The 18,597-nt window shown below is 36.9% G+C and overlaps 1 protein-coding gene across 2 annotated transcripts in view; it reads right to left on the bottom strand.

Annotated features, from left to right (window-relative positions):
• Window positions 1–4,034: 4,034 nt before the first annotated feature.
• CYTIP (cytohesin 1 interacting protein) overlaps window positions 4,035–18,597 on the bottom strand; it is a 66,451-nt gene continuing 51,888 nt past the window's right edge. For both annotated transcript variants that reach the window (XM_033112822.1, XM_033112821.1), the window contains 5 exons: window positions 17,753–17,855; window positions 17,441–17,534; window positions 14,522–14,591; window positions 8,065–8,131; window positions 4,035–5,316 (listed from right to left, as the gene is read on the bottom strand). In XM_033112822.1, coding sequence (XP_032968713.1) covers window positions 4,850–5,316; window positions 8,065–8,131; window positions 14,522–14,591; window positions 17,441–17,534; window positions 17,753–17,855 — 801 coding nt within the window. In that variant the 3' untranslated portion in view covers window positions 4,035–4,849. The remainder of the gene's footprint in view (window positions 5,317–8,064; window positions 8,132–14,521; window positions 14,592–17,440; window positions 17,535–17,752; window positions 17,856–18,597) is intronic.

Below are 18,597 nucleotides of genomic sequence, written 5' to 3'. Positions count from 1 at the left end.
GCTTTCTTCCAGGAACACATTAATATTACACCTAAATTATAAAACAATCAACCTGGAGAACCATCTGAAGTCTGGCTGAACAGAAGTTTTATAACTACAGATATATAGAAGACATGATGAGACTGGTAGGAGAAATGTGGAAGCAGAGTGGTCTAGCCCAAACTTTCGTGTGGTGGTTGAGAATCAGGACAGATATCTCAGCCTCAGAGGTTCCCCACAGAGGAGGGAAGGACCCCAGCCCCACACCAGCCTCCCCAGCCCAGGGTATTTGTGCCGGGGAAAGGAGCCTCCAAAACATCTCGCTTTGAAAAACAGTGGGGATTCTGACCACCCAAATGGGACAGAAGGCTGCAGGAAACCCAGATATCCTCTTAAACGGACAGCACACAGACTCACACTCAGACACTCACCCTCGGCTCCAGCAGAGGGACGGTAACTCGGGGGGTGTAGGAGACGTACCGGATGCAGACTGAGGTTGTGACTTCAGAGCAAGGGTTGGAGGACAGTTACCATTTTCTCTGTGTGGGGTCCTGCTCCTGTGAAGCTGGCAGGCAGGCGCCATCTTTCCTGTGATGAGCCCATCCCCCCACAGGCCAATTCTAAATCTGATTGGTCTGGTGAACTCTGCTGGCAACTCCCCCAACGCCAGAGGCACTTTCTTGCAAGCAGCCAGCCATGCCCACATTGCAGTTTTTCTGAAAAACTATCAGAGTCTGCAAGCCCCAGGCAGGTAGCAACTGGTCTTGTGCTCTGAAACTTTTGCTGAGTAGCTTCAGGCTCAGCACTGTCACCAAACCAGAGTCTACATTAACCTGGTGAGCACAACTCTTTCCCTTCTAGTGACTCCTTGAGAGTCTGCCTCATCCAACTCTGTACTGCACAAGGCTTTATCAGTGGATGAACCTTAAGGGAGCCAGCAGGTGGCAGCAGGCCTCAGGGTGTCCTGGCTTTTTGTGGAGCTACCCCAGGCCTGGCACTAGTGGCAGCTGTCTTCAGTTTGCAGGCGGCCTCTCTCACGTGCCTTCAATTTTATCTCAGGCAGCAATCAAGTGTGGATAGCTTTGTAGATCTTTCCAGGTAGTTATACAATCTTGACCAGGTTCTTTAATTTCAAAGATCTTTAATATTACCAGTTCTTTACATGAACATTTTAAATGGTAACATTCACCATTTATTTTTACTGAGTTTAGAGAAAACTCAGTATCTTTACATTATCAAATTTGTGAGCTCCTTGATTGGTGCTATGAACAGACTCTAAGGTAGCACCCTGACCCCCATCTCTTAGTGCTCATGTCTTTGTGCGATCCCTGCTTCTTAAATGTGGGTGGGTCCCATGACTTTTGTCTAACAAACAGAATATGACATCGCTGATAGGATGACACTCTGCACTCATGTTCTGCTATATGGCAAAAGTGAAAGGACGCCAATCCTGGGCTTATACTGCATAATTTAAGACTCTGTCTTGCTTTCAGTCTCTCTTTCTATTGCCAGCTTTTAATAAGTGAGCTGCTATGAATCTTGTGGCCACAAGAAAATGACTCTGACAACGATCTGAGGAAGCTTAGTAGTAAATCCTTTTCTAGTCAGGCCTCCAGGCAAGAACTCAATCCTGGTAGACACCTTGATTGCAGCCTCGTGAAATACTGAGCAGACCCGCTAAGCTTTGCCCATACAACTGACCCACAGAAACTTTGAAACAATAAATACTTCTAAGCCCCTAAATTTGTAGCACTATCTTAAATAAAAACAGAAAGCTGATACAAGTGTAAAGCCTCATTTAGTATAGGTAATGCTTTTGAAGAACCTCAAAGAGGGTTAAAGAGGTGTCAAGAAGTCACCCCAGATTTTTAAAAATTTGTTTTTAAAACCACGATTTCATATAAGGTTGGTAGGGAAAGAGACAGAGAAATAGAGACAGAAGGGGAGAAAAGAGAAAACGTTTTGACAATAAATAATAGCATACTTTTTTCAGAAAAGTATCAAATTTTTATTTTATTGCCCATAGTTCTGTAAGGTAATGGATATAAAATACAAATAATTTTGTGATCTGAAGGATTCAGTATAGTTATGAATTGTTTACTGTACATAGATTATATACATCCATAAATACTTATACTTTATAATCATATAAACTGTGTCCACATTTGATTTCTTCAGTTCAAATCAGGATTTTTCATACTGTTTGCATCATATAACTAAGACATAAAAGTAGAATGTTGTAAATAAAAGTTCATTTCAAAAATAAAATAACAACCTGTTTGACATGGTGGTATTCCTTTAGATACATGACAGAGTAATTCCCAATATGCTTGATTCAAATTTGGTTTATCAATGCTATACTAGAAAATAAATTTCATAACAAATTTTAAATGAATGCAATTCATCAATATTACATATTTGACAATTTGGGAGTTAAAAAAACTTCCCTTTTCAATTATTTTCTTAGTATATTGCATCAAAGTGCTGCGCATACAGTCGCTGTGCACCAGATTAGAGAAATGAAATCTTCTCAAACCCCACTGAGGTTATACTCAGTGTGAAAAGTTATGCTGTAAGAAATTTACCCACATTTCCACTAACAACAGCTAGTTTTCTTACAGCTTGACCTACCCTTGCTTCCTGTACTTTGGTTAAAAGAGCTTTTCTTTTTTTCTAGAACATATCTAACTCTTGAGTCTAATTCTTCGTATCATTACAGTGGAACTTGCTATATCCCTGCCCTCTGCTTTTTGGGGTTTGATGTTTACTGTAAGAAAGAAATATTTCACTATGTTTAACACTTAAGGTCACAAGAAATACAAATGGCCTATGGTCTACTTTCCCAAATGATCTGTAGTAGTTCTCAAAACATCGCTCACATTGCAGAAGACTTTAAAGTCATCTCTACTCAAATAGATGTGATAGTTCTTTCTGCTGGACTCTGTGAAGTAGTATTAACAGGAAATGCTGCATTCATGTAAGCAGATCTTTACCATGATAACTCTAGTCTATAATGCGAAATAAGCACTATTAGTCAAATCACAACTGGTTTGCAAGCACTTGCTGAAAATAAATGTATTGTTAACCATGCATTTATTAATGTATCTATATCTGAAAAGTTGCTTATGGAGACCATGAAAAAAAACGTTGCCTTAAATGTGTGTTTGTTTTCCTATTTATCAAAGACAATATCCTTATCCATGCAGTATCTACAATTGTGTTTTAAGTAGTGGTGGTGGGCAAGGGGTAGGGAGAGTCCTGTGGTAATAACTACACAGAATTAGCAAAAGAGTAAACAATATCTAGAGAGACTATGAGGATTGGCAAGAGCCAGGAAGAACTGGCTTCCAGTTTTAGCCCTGCCATTCACTGACCATGGGAACTTCTCCAGATACCAGCTTCCTTATCTGTATGCCTAACACCTATTTCAGGGAACACAAGGAAAGCATCTTTAACCTACTAAGCATTCAGCAAATGGTAGACAGTTTGCTACTGTTTCTGTGAAATACACTGCCCACTGCTTTCCATATGAATGATTCTCAAGCAGAGACAACTGGATGCTTCTGAGTTCAAAAAATTAATAGAAAGCAAGCCTCAATTAGAATTTTTTTTATATTTAATTGTATCATTTATTTCTTACCCTACAGGCTTCCTTACCCTCCCCTCTTCTTTTCCCCTGAAAATTACTTGTTCTTTATTCTCTTTATTTAAGTGTAACAGTTCCATTCAAAGTCAACTATCAATTTCTCCCAAACACTCAGATAGAGAGAGAGAGAAAAGAGCATAAAATCAGTACAAGCTATTTATAGTCCGGATTAGCTATTCTAGAATATAGGTAATGAGCAGCTATATCACCAGAACAGAATAATCATGGACTTTAATGGGCACTGAATAAAAATGTGATTGAATGGCTAGAAGTAATGTTATACTAACATAACAGGCAAACAAGTGCTAAGGCAATAAGTATTTGAAATATATAATATAAAGTGAAGAGTAATGTGAAAAAAAATCTACAGGAGGAAAATCCTTTTTCTGACTCCAATTTTTCAAATTTTAGACATCTGTTTAAAAAAAATCACAAAGATGTAAGATCTTGAGAGTTCTAGACTTGTCATCAATGTTTAAATAGAACAAAATATGAATTGGGTAAGAAAGACATTTCCACCCATTTTGTTTAGGCTGCCTATTAAAACAAACAAACAAACAAAAACACTTTGGAATCTTCCTCAGCACCCATCTTAGACAATTATTTTTCCATGGATCTCATGAAGTGTATACCATCATACGAAACCTTATACTTTCTGCTTTATTATGACTATAGATGTGAAGAATGGCTTATGATCATCTTTGTTTATAATCCTTCATAGATTTTAACAGAAACATTCAAAACTGCCTATTATTATTAAGCCTCTCCAGGTTACTAAACTTAAGCTAACATAAACTTTTGAAACCTACCACTTAACCTATAGAAGATATTCCAAATAATTACATTATGTCACTTTTATTTACACTTTTATTTATTTGATCCCAACAGTTCTCAATATTTTACATGGATTATCTAGCAAATAAATATTATTCGCCTTCACAAGGAGCATTAGCATGAGCAGGCACTTGTGTTAATTTGTTATATTATCTAACTTATGACTTTATGTCCCTAATGTCTGTTTAGAACTTGAGCTGTTCTGGTTAAAAAATGATTGAATAAGCAAAAATAATGATAGAAAAATTTAAATAAAGGTCACTATTGCTAAGAAATGGGATGTCAGATTTGCAATCCATCTGCATTTTCCCACTAAGCTGGGTGGAGTTGATCTAAACAAGTCTAGCAACTTTTACGAAATAAGCTCCTACAAAAGGGCACCACAATCCATCAAAAGCGACTCTCTTCCTCTTCCACAGGGTGATGAAGGCCAGGGATGAATTTCAAGAGTTGTTTCCGGACACTGCCCCTTCTGCTTTTCCGAGGCAGGGTCCCAAACATGCTTGAGAAGTTGCTTTCCCACAAGGGAGACATGGACCCACTGCTGGCAGTACTAATGCTCCGGTTTCTCCTTGAAGATGACCTTTTCAGAAATTCATCCCCATCCTTGAGGACAAAGCACTCGTCGTCTGTGCTTGTCTGCCGGCTGAAAGCTCCCCTGCTCGAGTCCTCAGACACACATGTCTGGTAGCCGTCCTCACTGTCCACCGTCATGGAGCTCAGCCAGCTCTTACAGCTACTCTCACTGGATAATCGATTTCGTTCCAGGAGGGCTGGACCTGGCCCAGGTTGGGTTCCAAACAATGTCGATTCATCTATGTCCATGTTTTCCAAACTTGGGCAGTTAGCTGCGTCACCTAAAATGCAGAAAATAAAGTCTACTGTGAAATGGATCTGGGCATCAACTCCTACAAGTAAATACACCAAAATGTATCTTCAAAGGGCACAAGAAAGAGTGAGTGTGAATATTTTTCACTGAGCTTTGACTTGCATGAATAAGTGAGTGTGTGTATGAGGCCATTTGATACCTTGTAATAGGATTTTTCAAACTATTGTTCATGGACTACTTTCCACGTAAAAAGGTTTCCATGGTCATGAAAATGGAATAAATAGAATAAATGTAAACAAGACTGTTCATATGAGATCAGTTGAACTCATCTGACAGTATGCCAGTGTGACTTGTAAATTTCCAAAAGGATCATTTCTTAAACTGAAGTGCCCCTACAATCTTTTATTAAAATTCTCACAGAAATGGGATTCTAAAGAATATTGTTGGGAAAATGTTGCCTTATGGATTTTCTCTATTTAGTTGCTCTGATTTTAAATTACTGTCTTTTTATAATAATTCTAAAATTATTATAACATTTTTTGAAATGTATGGATTTTAAATTACTGTCTTTTTATAATAATTCTAAAATTATTATAACATTTTTTGAAATGTATGGGAAACACAGTTATAAATCCTGTACCTATTGGCTCATTATAGAGAATTCAAAGATGTTTAAAACAGAAAGGATATCTTCCAGTCCCAATATTCCAACTTTCTTTTAGAATAATTTTAATACTAAATGCTCTGGAATGGTACTGTACCCAGAAAACAGCCCTGTCCTCAAATTAGTAATAATTCATTTGAAAAAAAAAATGAATTTTATGTTCTTAGCTGGATTTTTCATCAACCTTTTATAACCTATATCTGAGCTCTCCAAACTCAAATTTTAATCACACACCAACATCCTGTCCATGCCCCACTTGCTTCTGTACTGAGTTGATAGGTATGCTGCTAAAAGAAAGGAGATTACTTGTAATACTGGATTGAGACGGACATATGGTCGGCTTTCATATCAGCGTGTTTCGCATCTGCAGATTCAACCAACCTCAGACTGAAAATATTGAGGGAAAATAATCCCAGAAAGTTCCAAAAAAGCAAAACTTGAATTTGCCACACCGCCCAGCACGACACTGAATCCACATGAATGAAGTGATGTGTAGGCATACTCTGCTGTAGCCTATATGTCAATATAGGCTATCTGCAAGTACTACAGCATTTTATTTAAAAGACTTAAACATCCTCAGATTTGGGTATCCACAGGAATCCTGGAACCAATCCCTCAAGGATGCCAAGGGAACTACTGTAATTAGAAGGAGACTCTGCTTCAGGAAAAGTAATAGAACATTGAACACTCAGAAATGATTTTACTTTGTGCTAATCATCTCTACTGCTGCTTTCCTCTGTCCTTGGTCGACAATATAAAAAGACTGTTTAGTTTTCCATTTGATCTGCAAGGTTGACTATGGCCAGCCCTGCAGTGACTAATCATAATTCTTGCTAATACAACCTACTTTATTTCATCTTGCAACAAGTTGATTGAACAGCAATTGCTTTACAGAATCTCATGCCCTGAATATTTATTTAGGCCTAGAAAAAGTAAACTAAAAAATTCCTTAAATCTCTCAGAAAATGTATCCAACAATGGCTTTACGAGGAGTCAGTTTCCTTGATCCTGAGCTAAGGACCTTGTCTATACAAGGGTTCATTTCCATAGAACCCCAGGACTGCTTACACTTATCAGGCCAAACCCCATCTCCATGCAAGAATGCTCCAGAAGTGGAGGCAAAGGTTTCCCAAACTTCTTCAAGTCTAGAGAAATCCAAAAGATAGCTGGATTTTGAACCTCTGTCTTGCTAGCAATACTCAGACTCCCAAAAAATCTATTATGAATGTTTAAAAATATTAACTTAAAAACATAAAAAGAGAAGCGACTCATACATAAGTTTTATTAAACAAAACCAAAAAAAACAGGACTTCAACACAAACCTGTAAGCCATAAATTAGTGTCTAATTAAAAGTTAAATATATCTTTTTTCTGTAAACAGATTATCACTTGTGACAAATATTTAGTTATAAATAGAGACGTTAGCTTGGTATTACCTGAAGATAATATACCTATATTTCATACCTACATAGCTAGTGGTTTCAGTGAATTATTTGTACAATAAGTTCATTCCACATAGCAAATGTCACATCAATAAATTTTAACTCAGTCCTTCCCTTTATAATGCATACAATGGCAAGAGCCATGAATTTACCATTAAAATGATCACTCACATTTATGTCCTGGGTTTGGAGGCCACGAAAGAGATTTCTCTGCATTAATTAATGTAACTTACACAATTTGAACAAATGAGAAGAGCTCTACACAAGAAGCATGCTATCATTCCAGTCTTAATACTTTCTGAGAACTACGCAGACCCTGAGCTATAAATGTGCTCAGGGATGTCATTCATCAGCTAAAATCAGGTAATCATTCCTACTGCTCTTCTAAAATCTCAGGGTGCCGCCTGCAAATATATGCACGCAGGTGCGTGTATGTGTGTTTTCTTGTGCGTATGTGTTATGTGTATGGAGAAGGGGCTATGACTTGACTTATCCCGCCTTGAAATACACAGGTCACTCCAAAGGTCACACCAAAAAAACACAGACTAGTATTCTTTATCCATGCTAGACAATTTTTCTTGTAATGATGATAATCTCAAAGGAACTTATAGGCAGAAATACTGAAAGGGTAAAATGTTAGTGTGGTTTCTAAACAGGAAATCACATTTACCATGAAGCAAGCGCTGTTCCTGTAACTGCAGAGATCTGAACTCCACCCATTTCTTCTTCAAGGTTTGCTGAGAAAAAAGAAAACAGTGTTAATTATTAGGAAACCCCAGTGAAGATAAAAATTTATTTCTAGCTGTTGAGATTGGTCATTAATTTTTTTCTTTTCTATCTAGCACTAACAACCCCTACCATTCATTTGAAAGATTTTTTTTTCTTGTATGAAAGGAGGATACTGGAAATAAATACTACTTTCTCAAGAAATAATCTAGTAGCACCAAGAAGTTGAAACAATGATATCATTTCAACAGAAACACTAAAAATAGACAATAGAAACCATGGCATTTATATATTTTTTTTTTATTTTAAAAAATATTATAGAGCCAGATTGCTTGGGTTTGTGTCCATTTACTATCTGTTTAGGCAAGCATTTATTCTGTAGGCTTCCTCCATCTGCAAGATGAAGACAATAATAGAACCTAAACTCTGGAATTGTCATGAGGATTAAATGACTTAGTAGATGTATGTTTGGAACAATAGCTAGAGCTTAGTAATTGTTCAATAAATACTGTCCTCATCCTATAAGCCTGAGTCACTAAAATAGTCTTTTCTGCTGGACATCTATTTATTTTCCACACTAAAAAAGGGAAGTCTACCTGCTTTGAATGGCTTCCTTGGAGAGCTAACCTTAGAACACTGCTAAGCACCTTGACTTCTTAACTGCTTCCTTCCTCATATGCTTGCTTTTCTTGTATGCTTCCTTCTCATATGCTGCCCAGCGTATGAGAGGAGTGGCTCAGGGTGGGAATGGAGTGGCTGCTGTAATGGTCAAGACAGCACACGAGGCCTGGATTAGCCCACAGACTGGACTGAGGCGATGGGAATCGAAAGCCAGCCAGGGAAAAGGCATCTGACAAGGCACCTTCAAAGGCTCATTCTCCCTCCAGCTCTTTGTCCTCTACTCCACCCATTCCTTTGCCATTGCAGGTCCCCACAGCCAGCCCAGCAGGCAGGCACAGCTCAGATTTGTCTGTGGACACTTATGCCAGAGGAAAGGCAGCCTAATTGGAAACGAGGAGTTCTTTGTATGAAACAATCTGGGAAGGGCAGACGAAAGCTAAAAAAGAAGGGAGGAGGGGGAGTACATTTGGAAGAAGAAGGCCTCAGGAAAAGAAGGTAATAAAATTACAAGAACGTTATTAAATGATTAAGGGAAAAATGACTGGTTTCTCAATTCAGGGACTAAACAATCACTAGGCAGGGTTTTCTAATCCTTGATAACAGGAACATTTAGCAGGAATCCTCATCGTTCCCAATATACTATACAAGCAATAAATCAAAACCATAAAATGCTTGGCTCCATTAATTTCTTGTTCTTTCTCTACTTTAATATTGTCTATATGGTTATAAGACTGCTGGGCTACCTGCATCACAGTTCTTGTTATCTGTGTAAATCTGCGGTCATGTGAAGGTCAAAGTCAGGGAACCCAAGGAGTATAGAACTAACATGCATCTGGTCTTTATTCCAAGCCCATTCTTCTTTCTTAAAGAGGTTTACTTGCTACAAGACTATAGAGTCCAACAAGTGAGCATAAAGATTGGTTAACAGTCAAAACTAAATATAGTGAGAAGAGAAAGTTGCATTTCTGCCCTTATTATCCAGAAATACAAAGTCAGGGCTCGGCCAATAGTTCATTTTTGTAAAAATAAAGGCTTTAACATATCTGTTGATTTGGCCTAGTCATCTAAGTATGTCGTCACTTAAACCAAGAAAATACCAGTGCAAAGAGCAGATGTGTCAGTGACTAAGAGTTTTCAGATTAATGTGTAAGCTTCCCTATTTTTCTCAATGTTCTGTTTCTGCCTGTTAGTAACATCACAGTTGTGTATTTGGACAAATTTAATCTCTCACTATGAGAAAAAAATTTAGGCACATGTGAGATCTTACCATACTGGGCGACAACCCCTCACTGTGCCTAGATCAGTGCCTGGTACATAGCAGCTGCTCAAAAATACTGGTAGAGTGAATATATGAAAGAATGGCTTCCTGAAACAACAGTCAACTATCACAGATTGGATATTTTAGATTGTACATATTTCCAACATTTTCAATCTACATAAGACAGGCATCTAGCTAAACATATCCATGGCACTTTATTACCTTTACTGTGCTTTCACGGATAATATGTTGTTTAATTTTCCTAACTGTCCTAAAAGTTTCAGGTTAGAAAATAAAGGTTCAGTGTAGCAAAATATTTCCCAAGGGCTACAAACCCAGTAAATAACAGAGCTAAATTAAAAAGTAACTCCCCCAGCTAGCCCATTGCATGGACAGTTTTCATGTTAAACATTTGAATCATAGGTCATGAGAAAGGGAATCCCTGAAAACACATGAGTCTTTTGAGGGACAGAATACACACTTACAGGACGCCAAACTAAATATCATTGTGTGAAGAGGAAGCCAGTCTAACCCTAGTTATAGGTCAGACCCACACATTTCTGACTCAAGAGATGAACTAGAAATCTCACAATTTCAAGATTAAAAAAAAAAAAAGAACAGAAATATAAGAAGGTAAGCAGGAATAAACCCAAGGGTCTCCTACATCAGGAGAAGCAGAAAGAGGTAGCTAGGAATTTGGATCCTATGGAGATACATAGTTTAAAGGCACTTAAGCAGCACAGGATAGAGATAAGTTTCCTGAGAAAAGAACCTTAGCTGAAGCTACCCAACCATGAAAAGGAGGCGGGAGAAAGAGGTTGATGGTGGCTATGGCTCATGCAGAGCTTGTACCTAGAGGGGCAGCAGTACATAAACGCAGCCTGGTGACCTGAACCAAGCTCCACACTGACCCTCCAGGGAAGGCAGCCAAGCTTCCGGGGCTGCTCTGGATTTGGAGCTTTGAATTGAAGAAGGCAACTGCCCGACTATCACACTAAATAGAAGGGAGAGATCACAATCAAGGAAAGTGGGCAAATTATACTCCAAAACACCCACATAGTGATAAGAAAGACAACAAAATTGATCATCAGTACTTGGATTCTCTCCAAATAAAAGGAAAATAGAAAAGTGTCCAAAGAAGGCTTTAAAACAAGAATGTTTATAATCTTCTGAGAATGAGATCAATGTTAATAAGAACAAGAAATTTGAAACAAAGAAATAAAACAAGAAGAGATAAACATGAAAAAGAGCTATTTGAAAATTTAAAAATTAACTTTTACAATTCAATAGAAAGAACACATTCTATACAGGACACAGACAACATTATTGAAGACATATTAAGGAATTCAAAAAGAACATAAAAAAAGATAAAGTAATACAAAATATGAAAGAGCAGGTAGGAAGCACGGAAGATAAATCAAGGGACTCTAAGATATGTCTCACTGGAACTCCAGAACATAATTTAGGGAATGGTGAAGAAGGTATAGGTGACCTTTGAACAATGCAGAGGTTAGGTACACTGACCCCACCCTCCACAGTAGAAAATCTGCATATAACTTTACTCCCCAAAACCTAACTGCTAATAACCTACTGTTGACTGGAAGCTTTACCGACAACATAAACAGTCAATTAACACATAGTTTGTTATATGTCTTATGAATTGTATTCTTAAAGTAAGCTAGAGAAAAGAAAACGTTATTAAGAAAATCGTAACGGAAAATACATTTACAGTACTGTATTTATCGATGCCATAAATTTACATCATGTATGCAAGATGAAAAAAATCTGTGTATAGGAGATCTATGCAGTTCAAATCCATGCTGTCCAAGGGTTAATTGTATATTCAGAGAGCAAGATGATAGTTTTCCAAAACTAAAGAAAGTCACAAGTCTTTAGCTTGAAAGGGCAGTGCAAATTCTAAGTTCCAAGCAGTACAAATTTAAGAATGAATCGAGAGCTATCACATTGTGGGGAAACTAGAGATCAGTAAAGACAAAAGAACATTTTAAAAGCAACCAGCAGAAGATTAAAGATTGCCACAAACTATAAAGTACTGTTTTGTTTAAAGACCCCAAAGTAGAAAATCCTCTAGAGACAATTACCAAGAAAAAAAAGAAGAGAAGGCATGAAAAGTAGTAGAAATAAAAATGGGGACATAATCACAGTTATGATAGAAAACAAAAAGCTGAGAATAGAATTTTTATTTTTATTATCAACTTCATGCAATAAATCTGAAAATTGAAAAGCTTTATTAACAAAAACATAATTCAATAAAACTGATTCAAAACACAATAAAAAATAAAACTACAAAGCCTGAGCAATCTTATAACTAATAAAGAAACTGGAACAGAATTTAGAAGTATTCCCACCGAAAAAAGAACCTCAAACCCTGATGATTCAGAGAGTGTTACAAGTATTCTACCAGAGAACAAAAAGGGGAAAATACTCCCCAGCTCATGCTAAGAGTCCAGTAAACGTGATAAAGATAGTCTGAGGAAAAAAAAAAAAAAGCTAAGGCCATGTTACCTGTAAAATAAAGCTACCCTCAAAAATCCTAAAGAAAATGCTAGCAAATCAAAGCTACAAGTATATAAAAAATGATTATAAATTGTGACTAGGTTAGGTTTATTTTAAAAATGCAAAAGTGGTTTTACTTTAGAAAATATTCAAATGTCACTCACCATATTGACAGACTTTTTAAAATAAAAAAATGATAGGACAATCTTAACACATGCAAAAAAAAGTCTTTGGTAAAATTTAAAACACAAGCACTATAAAGACTACCAGCAAACTTAGCATATAGAAGGGAGCCTCTTTAACCTGAAAAGTATGTTCATATAGATAACTCAGTCCTAATAGGAAAAAGTCAAAATCATTCCCTTTAAAGTCAAGAACAACACAAGAATGCTTATGCTTATAGTTTCTATTCATCATTGTACTGTAAGCCCCAGCCAGTGAAGTAAGAAAAAAGAACTGAATGTCATTCTTAACAGGTGGTTATAATCTTTATAGAAAACTTAAATAATAAATAATTTATTAGAAATTATATAGTTGAGCAAGGTGTTTGAATATAATAACAGCATAGAAAATTTTATTTTACATATCTTTACATTAATCTCAAAGTATTAATTTTAATAAACTATAATAAGAACAAAAATCCTAAATTATGAAAGAATAAATCTAACAAAAGATTTATAGGATCTATTTGCATATAAGCATAAGAATTTATTTCAAGACATAAAGAAAACAAAAACTGGTGAGATCATCTATTAGTAAGAAAACTCAATACCATATGGATATCAAGTCTCCTCAAGTTGACCTATCTATATAAAATGTAATATCAAACAAATCTCTACCATTTATTTATGAAACTTGACAATCTGATTCCAAAATTGATATAAGCAACAAAAGGACCAAGAGTAACCTGGAAGGCTTGCTCAATCAGATATCAATATTTACCACAATTGTGTAATAACTAACTTTAAGATAAACAAATTGATCAATGTATCAGAACAGGAATCCTGTAAGAAAATCCACACATATGTAGAACTTGCTTAAAAATAGAGGTACCACTGCAGGTTAAGTGGAGAAAAGAAAGACTACATGGTACTGGAAGAACTAAGTATTCATATGGAAAGAATAAAAATAAAATTGGAATCCTATCGCACACTAACACAAAAATTAATTCTGGATGAATTAAGGACTTAAATGTAAAAAGAAAAACTTCAAAACTTTTAGAAGAATATATAGAAAATGCAGATTACTCACAAAAGATAAACAATTAAGAGTTCGCTCATAAGCAAAAATATCAAAAGAGCAATACATGCAAAGTGCTAAGCATAATTAAATGCAAAGTGCTTAGCATAATTAAATTACCTAGCAATTACCTACTTTCAACAGTAACAGTGAAATAAAATATATCTTTTTTTATTTGGCAAATAAAGACCCTCACTGAGGGATGTACTAAAACAAGGAAAGTAAACCCGGAGTTAAAGAACTAAGTACAAGAAAAACAGAGAGCATATCAATTCAACAGGTTAGTATATTTGTGCACTACCAGCTATTTAGAACAAAACCTATGTTTTTTCATTTTACAATTTGATGAAAGTCTCTAAGTAAGCAATAATAAGGAAGACTGGGGCCTTAAGTGGATATTTAAAGCATGCTAAAGTGATTATGATGTCTGGGAGAGGATGGAGATATTGAAAGATGTATACGTCTTGTGTATTTCAAGGTAGATCCCAGGTGCATGAATGAAAAGTTCCTCAAGCGATGGCCTTCCTGTAGCCTTTCTGAGCCTCATAGACACATAGAAGGAGGAAGGGGAAAAGCCATTTGCATTGGTTTGTGGGATTTTATATACCTGCAAAGGTCATTGTGTGGCTCTTTGATACTTCAGCAGTTCAGATTCATCATGACATTTCATCTTCACAGGCTGTCTCAATGCCTCAAATAGATATTTATTCTACAACTCACATGTTCAAGGATAAAAAATGTGCCTCACTGTATTAAATTAAATTACCTTTAAAACTTGCAGCTTTGCTTCAAGCTCTGTTCTTTTGAGAATCGTTGTTCCGTTAAGAGTCTCTATCCTGTTTTAAGAAAAAGAAAGGAAGGGAGGGAGATAGCATGAGTGACTCAGTCAAACAAGTACCATCCTTATGGAGCACTAAAATCTGAGTACAGACTAGCCTTAAAAAGCAACAAAAATGTTGTGATTCTCATGGCACTTCAAGTATCTGGACCTAGGCCAAATCTTCTGACAAGATTCAGAGAAAGAAAATGGAAAACAACAAACAAACAAAAAACTCCCCTTGGGAGGGTGACTGAAGGAAATGATTCTGGTTAATTGGTGAACTGTAGTTCATTTTATAGAAGCCACATATGGTAATGATGGTTATCCTCTGCTAGAGTCTATTTTTGTGGGGTCTGGATGAATCCCTTTTCATTTGGTGAATATTTATTGGGCATCCACCATGTGCCAGACTGTAGACCTTGTGCTAAGCACGCAGGGTACAGCAATAAGAATAACAAGCACAAGGGCTTTCAGACAGTGGAATCAACATGCTATTTCCTGAAACAGGGGAAAATCCTTTCCTCTGTAGGATTCCAGGAGCTTTTACCTCTGCACATTGCCTTAATTTTGGAACTAGAACAAATAAAACCAGAACTCCTATGAGATAATCTTCATAGGACTCTCTCATCTCAAAACCTTTTAAGTTGACAAACTTTAATCTTAGAATTATCAGTTTAATAGTGTTCTTTCTCCCTATACCAAATACCTTGCTAAAAATAATAATAATAAAAAAAAAACCTTGTTCTATCCTGAGTGATTTGATTTGTGTTGTGGGCACAAGTTAGAGGCCTTTATTTTGATTACTAAGCCATCAATCTGAGTAAGATAAATTTCATGTGTGAGTCACACACCTAAGCATTTTTAAAGTACTGGTTCAAATTCCTTCTGATAAATAAGCTGTCACTCTATTTATAAAGATGCAAGAATTTCTGAAAGCATCATAAAAATAATAGCATTAAATTTTCCTCTATTTTTATTAGCATCACAGCCAAGATAACAAGATGACAGCAAGTGAAGCCATTATCTGCTTTCTCATTAGGGCGGTCTTGATTCTGGGCAATAGTAAGGATCCTGTGAATGTGTTCCCTTGAGACTTTTCATGCTGACCTGACCTGTGCAAGCAATAGATGTGTATTGGCCAAACTGCAGGCCTCTTGATTGGCTGCTCTCTTCAGTATTTATATAGACTGTCTCTCATTTTCCTGATCTCTGGCTTTCCAACTATCTCCACCCATTGCCCCGTGATTATCCAGCTAAGGTCTGCCCACTAGATGAAGGGACTGAGATTAGTTAAGATCAACCATCTGGAAGTGATGGAGTACTGAGTCCAGCTCTATGGATCCTATGAATTCAGGGTAAAGAGAAGCTTGAATCTATAATGTAAGAACCATATAGAATCCAAGAGAAAATGCCGGCAGTTAGACTCAGTCCTCAATTACCGCCCCCCCACCGTCATCTTTCAAAACTACACACACACACACACACACACACACACACACACACACACTTTGTAGTTTTAGACTAGAATCACTGAAGAGTGTGCAGCAGATTTTCTATTGGCAGCTCGCAATGAGCAGCTGTGGTATAGCAGCTGAAGAGAAGACATCCTGGCCTCCCCGCTCTGTCACTTACTAGACAGTTGATCTTAACTACGTCTCATTTAAGCCTTGGTCACTTCCAACTATAAATAGGAAGAAAACGAATGGTGGCTGTGAAGAATAAATGAGGTAATATAGGACTCACCTTAATCAGGGTACATTCTAAGCTACCTATCCTGGCTGATAGACCCATACTCTGCCCCTGGCCAACTCTGTCTTCATTCCTTATTATACTCCATCTAACTCACCAATCACTGATCACATTGCCTTCCTCTCTAACCCTTGGATGTGCAAGCCCATTCTGAGAAGAGAGGTTTCTCTCTTTATTTGAAATGTTCTCACCAAGGATTGATATAACTATCCTTCTCTTCATTTAGGTCTCAGCTCAAAGTTCACCTCTTCAGCGAGGACCACTTTAAATACCTACGCTAAAGTAGCAGCCCTCTTATTCAGTGTTCTATCCCATTATTCCTTATATTACTTTCTTCATAGCAGTTATCAATAATTGGAATATCAAAATTATATTTTCAGGGTCTTTTTAAAATCCATCTTCTTCTATGATTAAAGTAGTCCAAGATTTGTCTCCCCCGAGCCGCTCACAGTGCTGGGAACATAGTATTTGCTCAATAAATAGTATTTCAACGAATTAGTGAATTCCATCTTTTAACTAATTAGTCAAGTCTTATTAGGTTCTAGAGATTGTATAGTGGAAAAGTCAGTCAACTCTCCATTTGGGGAGACCAATGTCCCACTAGTAAGTTTGGAATAGTAGCAAGTGTGAGTGTATGTTTACAGGGTGGAGAGGGTGGGCAGACTTTGTTCTTTCTTCCAAATGGAAGACTAGAAGAGAAAAACAATTGACTTGTGGTATAAGATGAAAAAACTCAGCCTTTCTGACCTTTTATTTGTTCTAACCACAAGATTATATCACCCATGGAAACTGGACCAGTTTCTCTGCGTCCAAAGAAAATGTGTGCCAATTTAATTGAATTAAACATTAAATAATTTTTTTTAAATGCTCTCCCGCCCACTCAGACGTTTGGACTATTGATGTCCTCTAACTTCAGATGTTGACAACATGTTCAAGTTTGAGGAAACCTTGAGAAACAAAAGGAACTGATAAAAACGTCTGTATACAATCCCAAAGCTATGCTGCACCACCCCCTTTCTTGTGATCCTGAACAAAAACTCTATTCATTCACTCAACAGGCATTATGAGAGACTGTAACATTTTGTGAAGCCCCACAGGAAGCAGACAGATAGTTACGTTAGCAGGTTTCCTGATGATCTGATCAGGTCAACAACTTGCTTGTGGGTAAAGCCTTCTGTGCTCACACCATTGATATTTGCAAGGACATCACCTGGGAGATGCCAAGAAAAAATGAGTGTTAAAGCAATTGGTTAAATAATCCTTCCTGACATGCAAACGAAGGAAAACAAGCAAGCCTCAAAACTTAACAACATAAAAGTGTTAGTAAAATTCAAAGCAGCAACCACACACATCCTGACCTTCAGTATCAAAGAGTTTTATTTTCTTGCTATTTAAATTATTTCTAACATGAGCAGAGTTGTAAGTTACCAGCTTGCAGGCCAGCGCAGTGTGCTGGGCTGTCCTCCTGGATTTTGCAGATCAGCGTGCACAGCTCTGAGGAGCAAGTATTCTGGTTCTGGAGCCTGTAAGTCTGTAAAAATTAAAGTGGTACAGAATTACTATTCAAAAAACTCAAAATCTATTTGTCAAAAACTTAAATGGCATCAGTTACCTTAAATGGGTTACCATTAAATGCAAACAACAATTTGCAAAGGCTTTTCTGAGTAGAAATTGAATCAAAGGTACCAATTTTGTAATCCTACCAGACAATCGGCAGCCAATCTCATTCATTAAAAAAAATAAAAAAATCTGGCTTGAGAACAAAAGTAGGATGAGACTGGCTAAATATTTTATATTTGCAAGGCTTAGAAACCACCCGATGCTATCACGATTGCATGTTTATTAAGAATAATTAAGTTTTCCATTTCCCAATGGGATAAAATAATAGTGACCAAGAGCGAAGGGAAAGATCTCCATGAGGTTCTCTCACCCTCAAGGAATTATTTATTACAGGAGAATAGAAAACAGTACACTCCTGGCAATGGAGATATGCCAACAATAATTATTTTAAATCAGAGCTCTACAAATAATGACAATCTGCCCTGCATTAATTCAAAAGTACTATAATTGACTCAATTACCTTCATTTCTGAGCACTTGCTGGTATGCCTGCCCCGAATAATCCCTGGTTCATTAGCTAAGCAACTAAATTAGAAGAAGTTATGCTTCGCCTCTTGCCTCAATTTGGCAAAATCAGTTTGTGTTTGTTCTTCAAATTGTACCAAGAGCACTGGATAAATGTTTGCTAGGTGTAGGGCCCAATGACCTGCAGCA

This window comes from Rhinolophus ferrumequinum, chromosome 8 (assembly GCF_004115265.2).
Source record: "Rhinolophus ferrumequinum isolate MPI-CBG mRhiFer1 chromosome 8, mRhiFer1_v1.p, whole genome shotgun sequence".
In the NCBI taxonomy this organism is placed as follows: Eukaryota; Metazoa; Chordata; class Mammalia; order Chiroptera; family Rhinolophidae; genus Rhinolophus; species Rhinolophus ferrumequinum.
The sequence above is the reverse complement of the archived record's forward strand: the minus strand, read 5'-3'. Positions and strand labels throughout refer to the sequence as shown.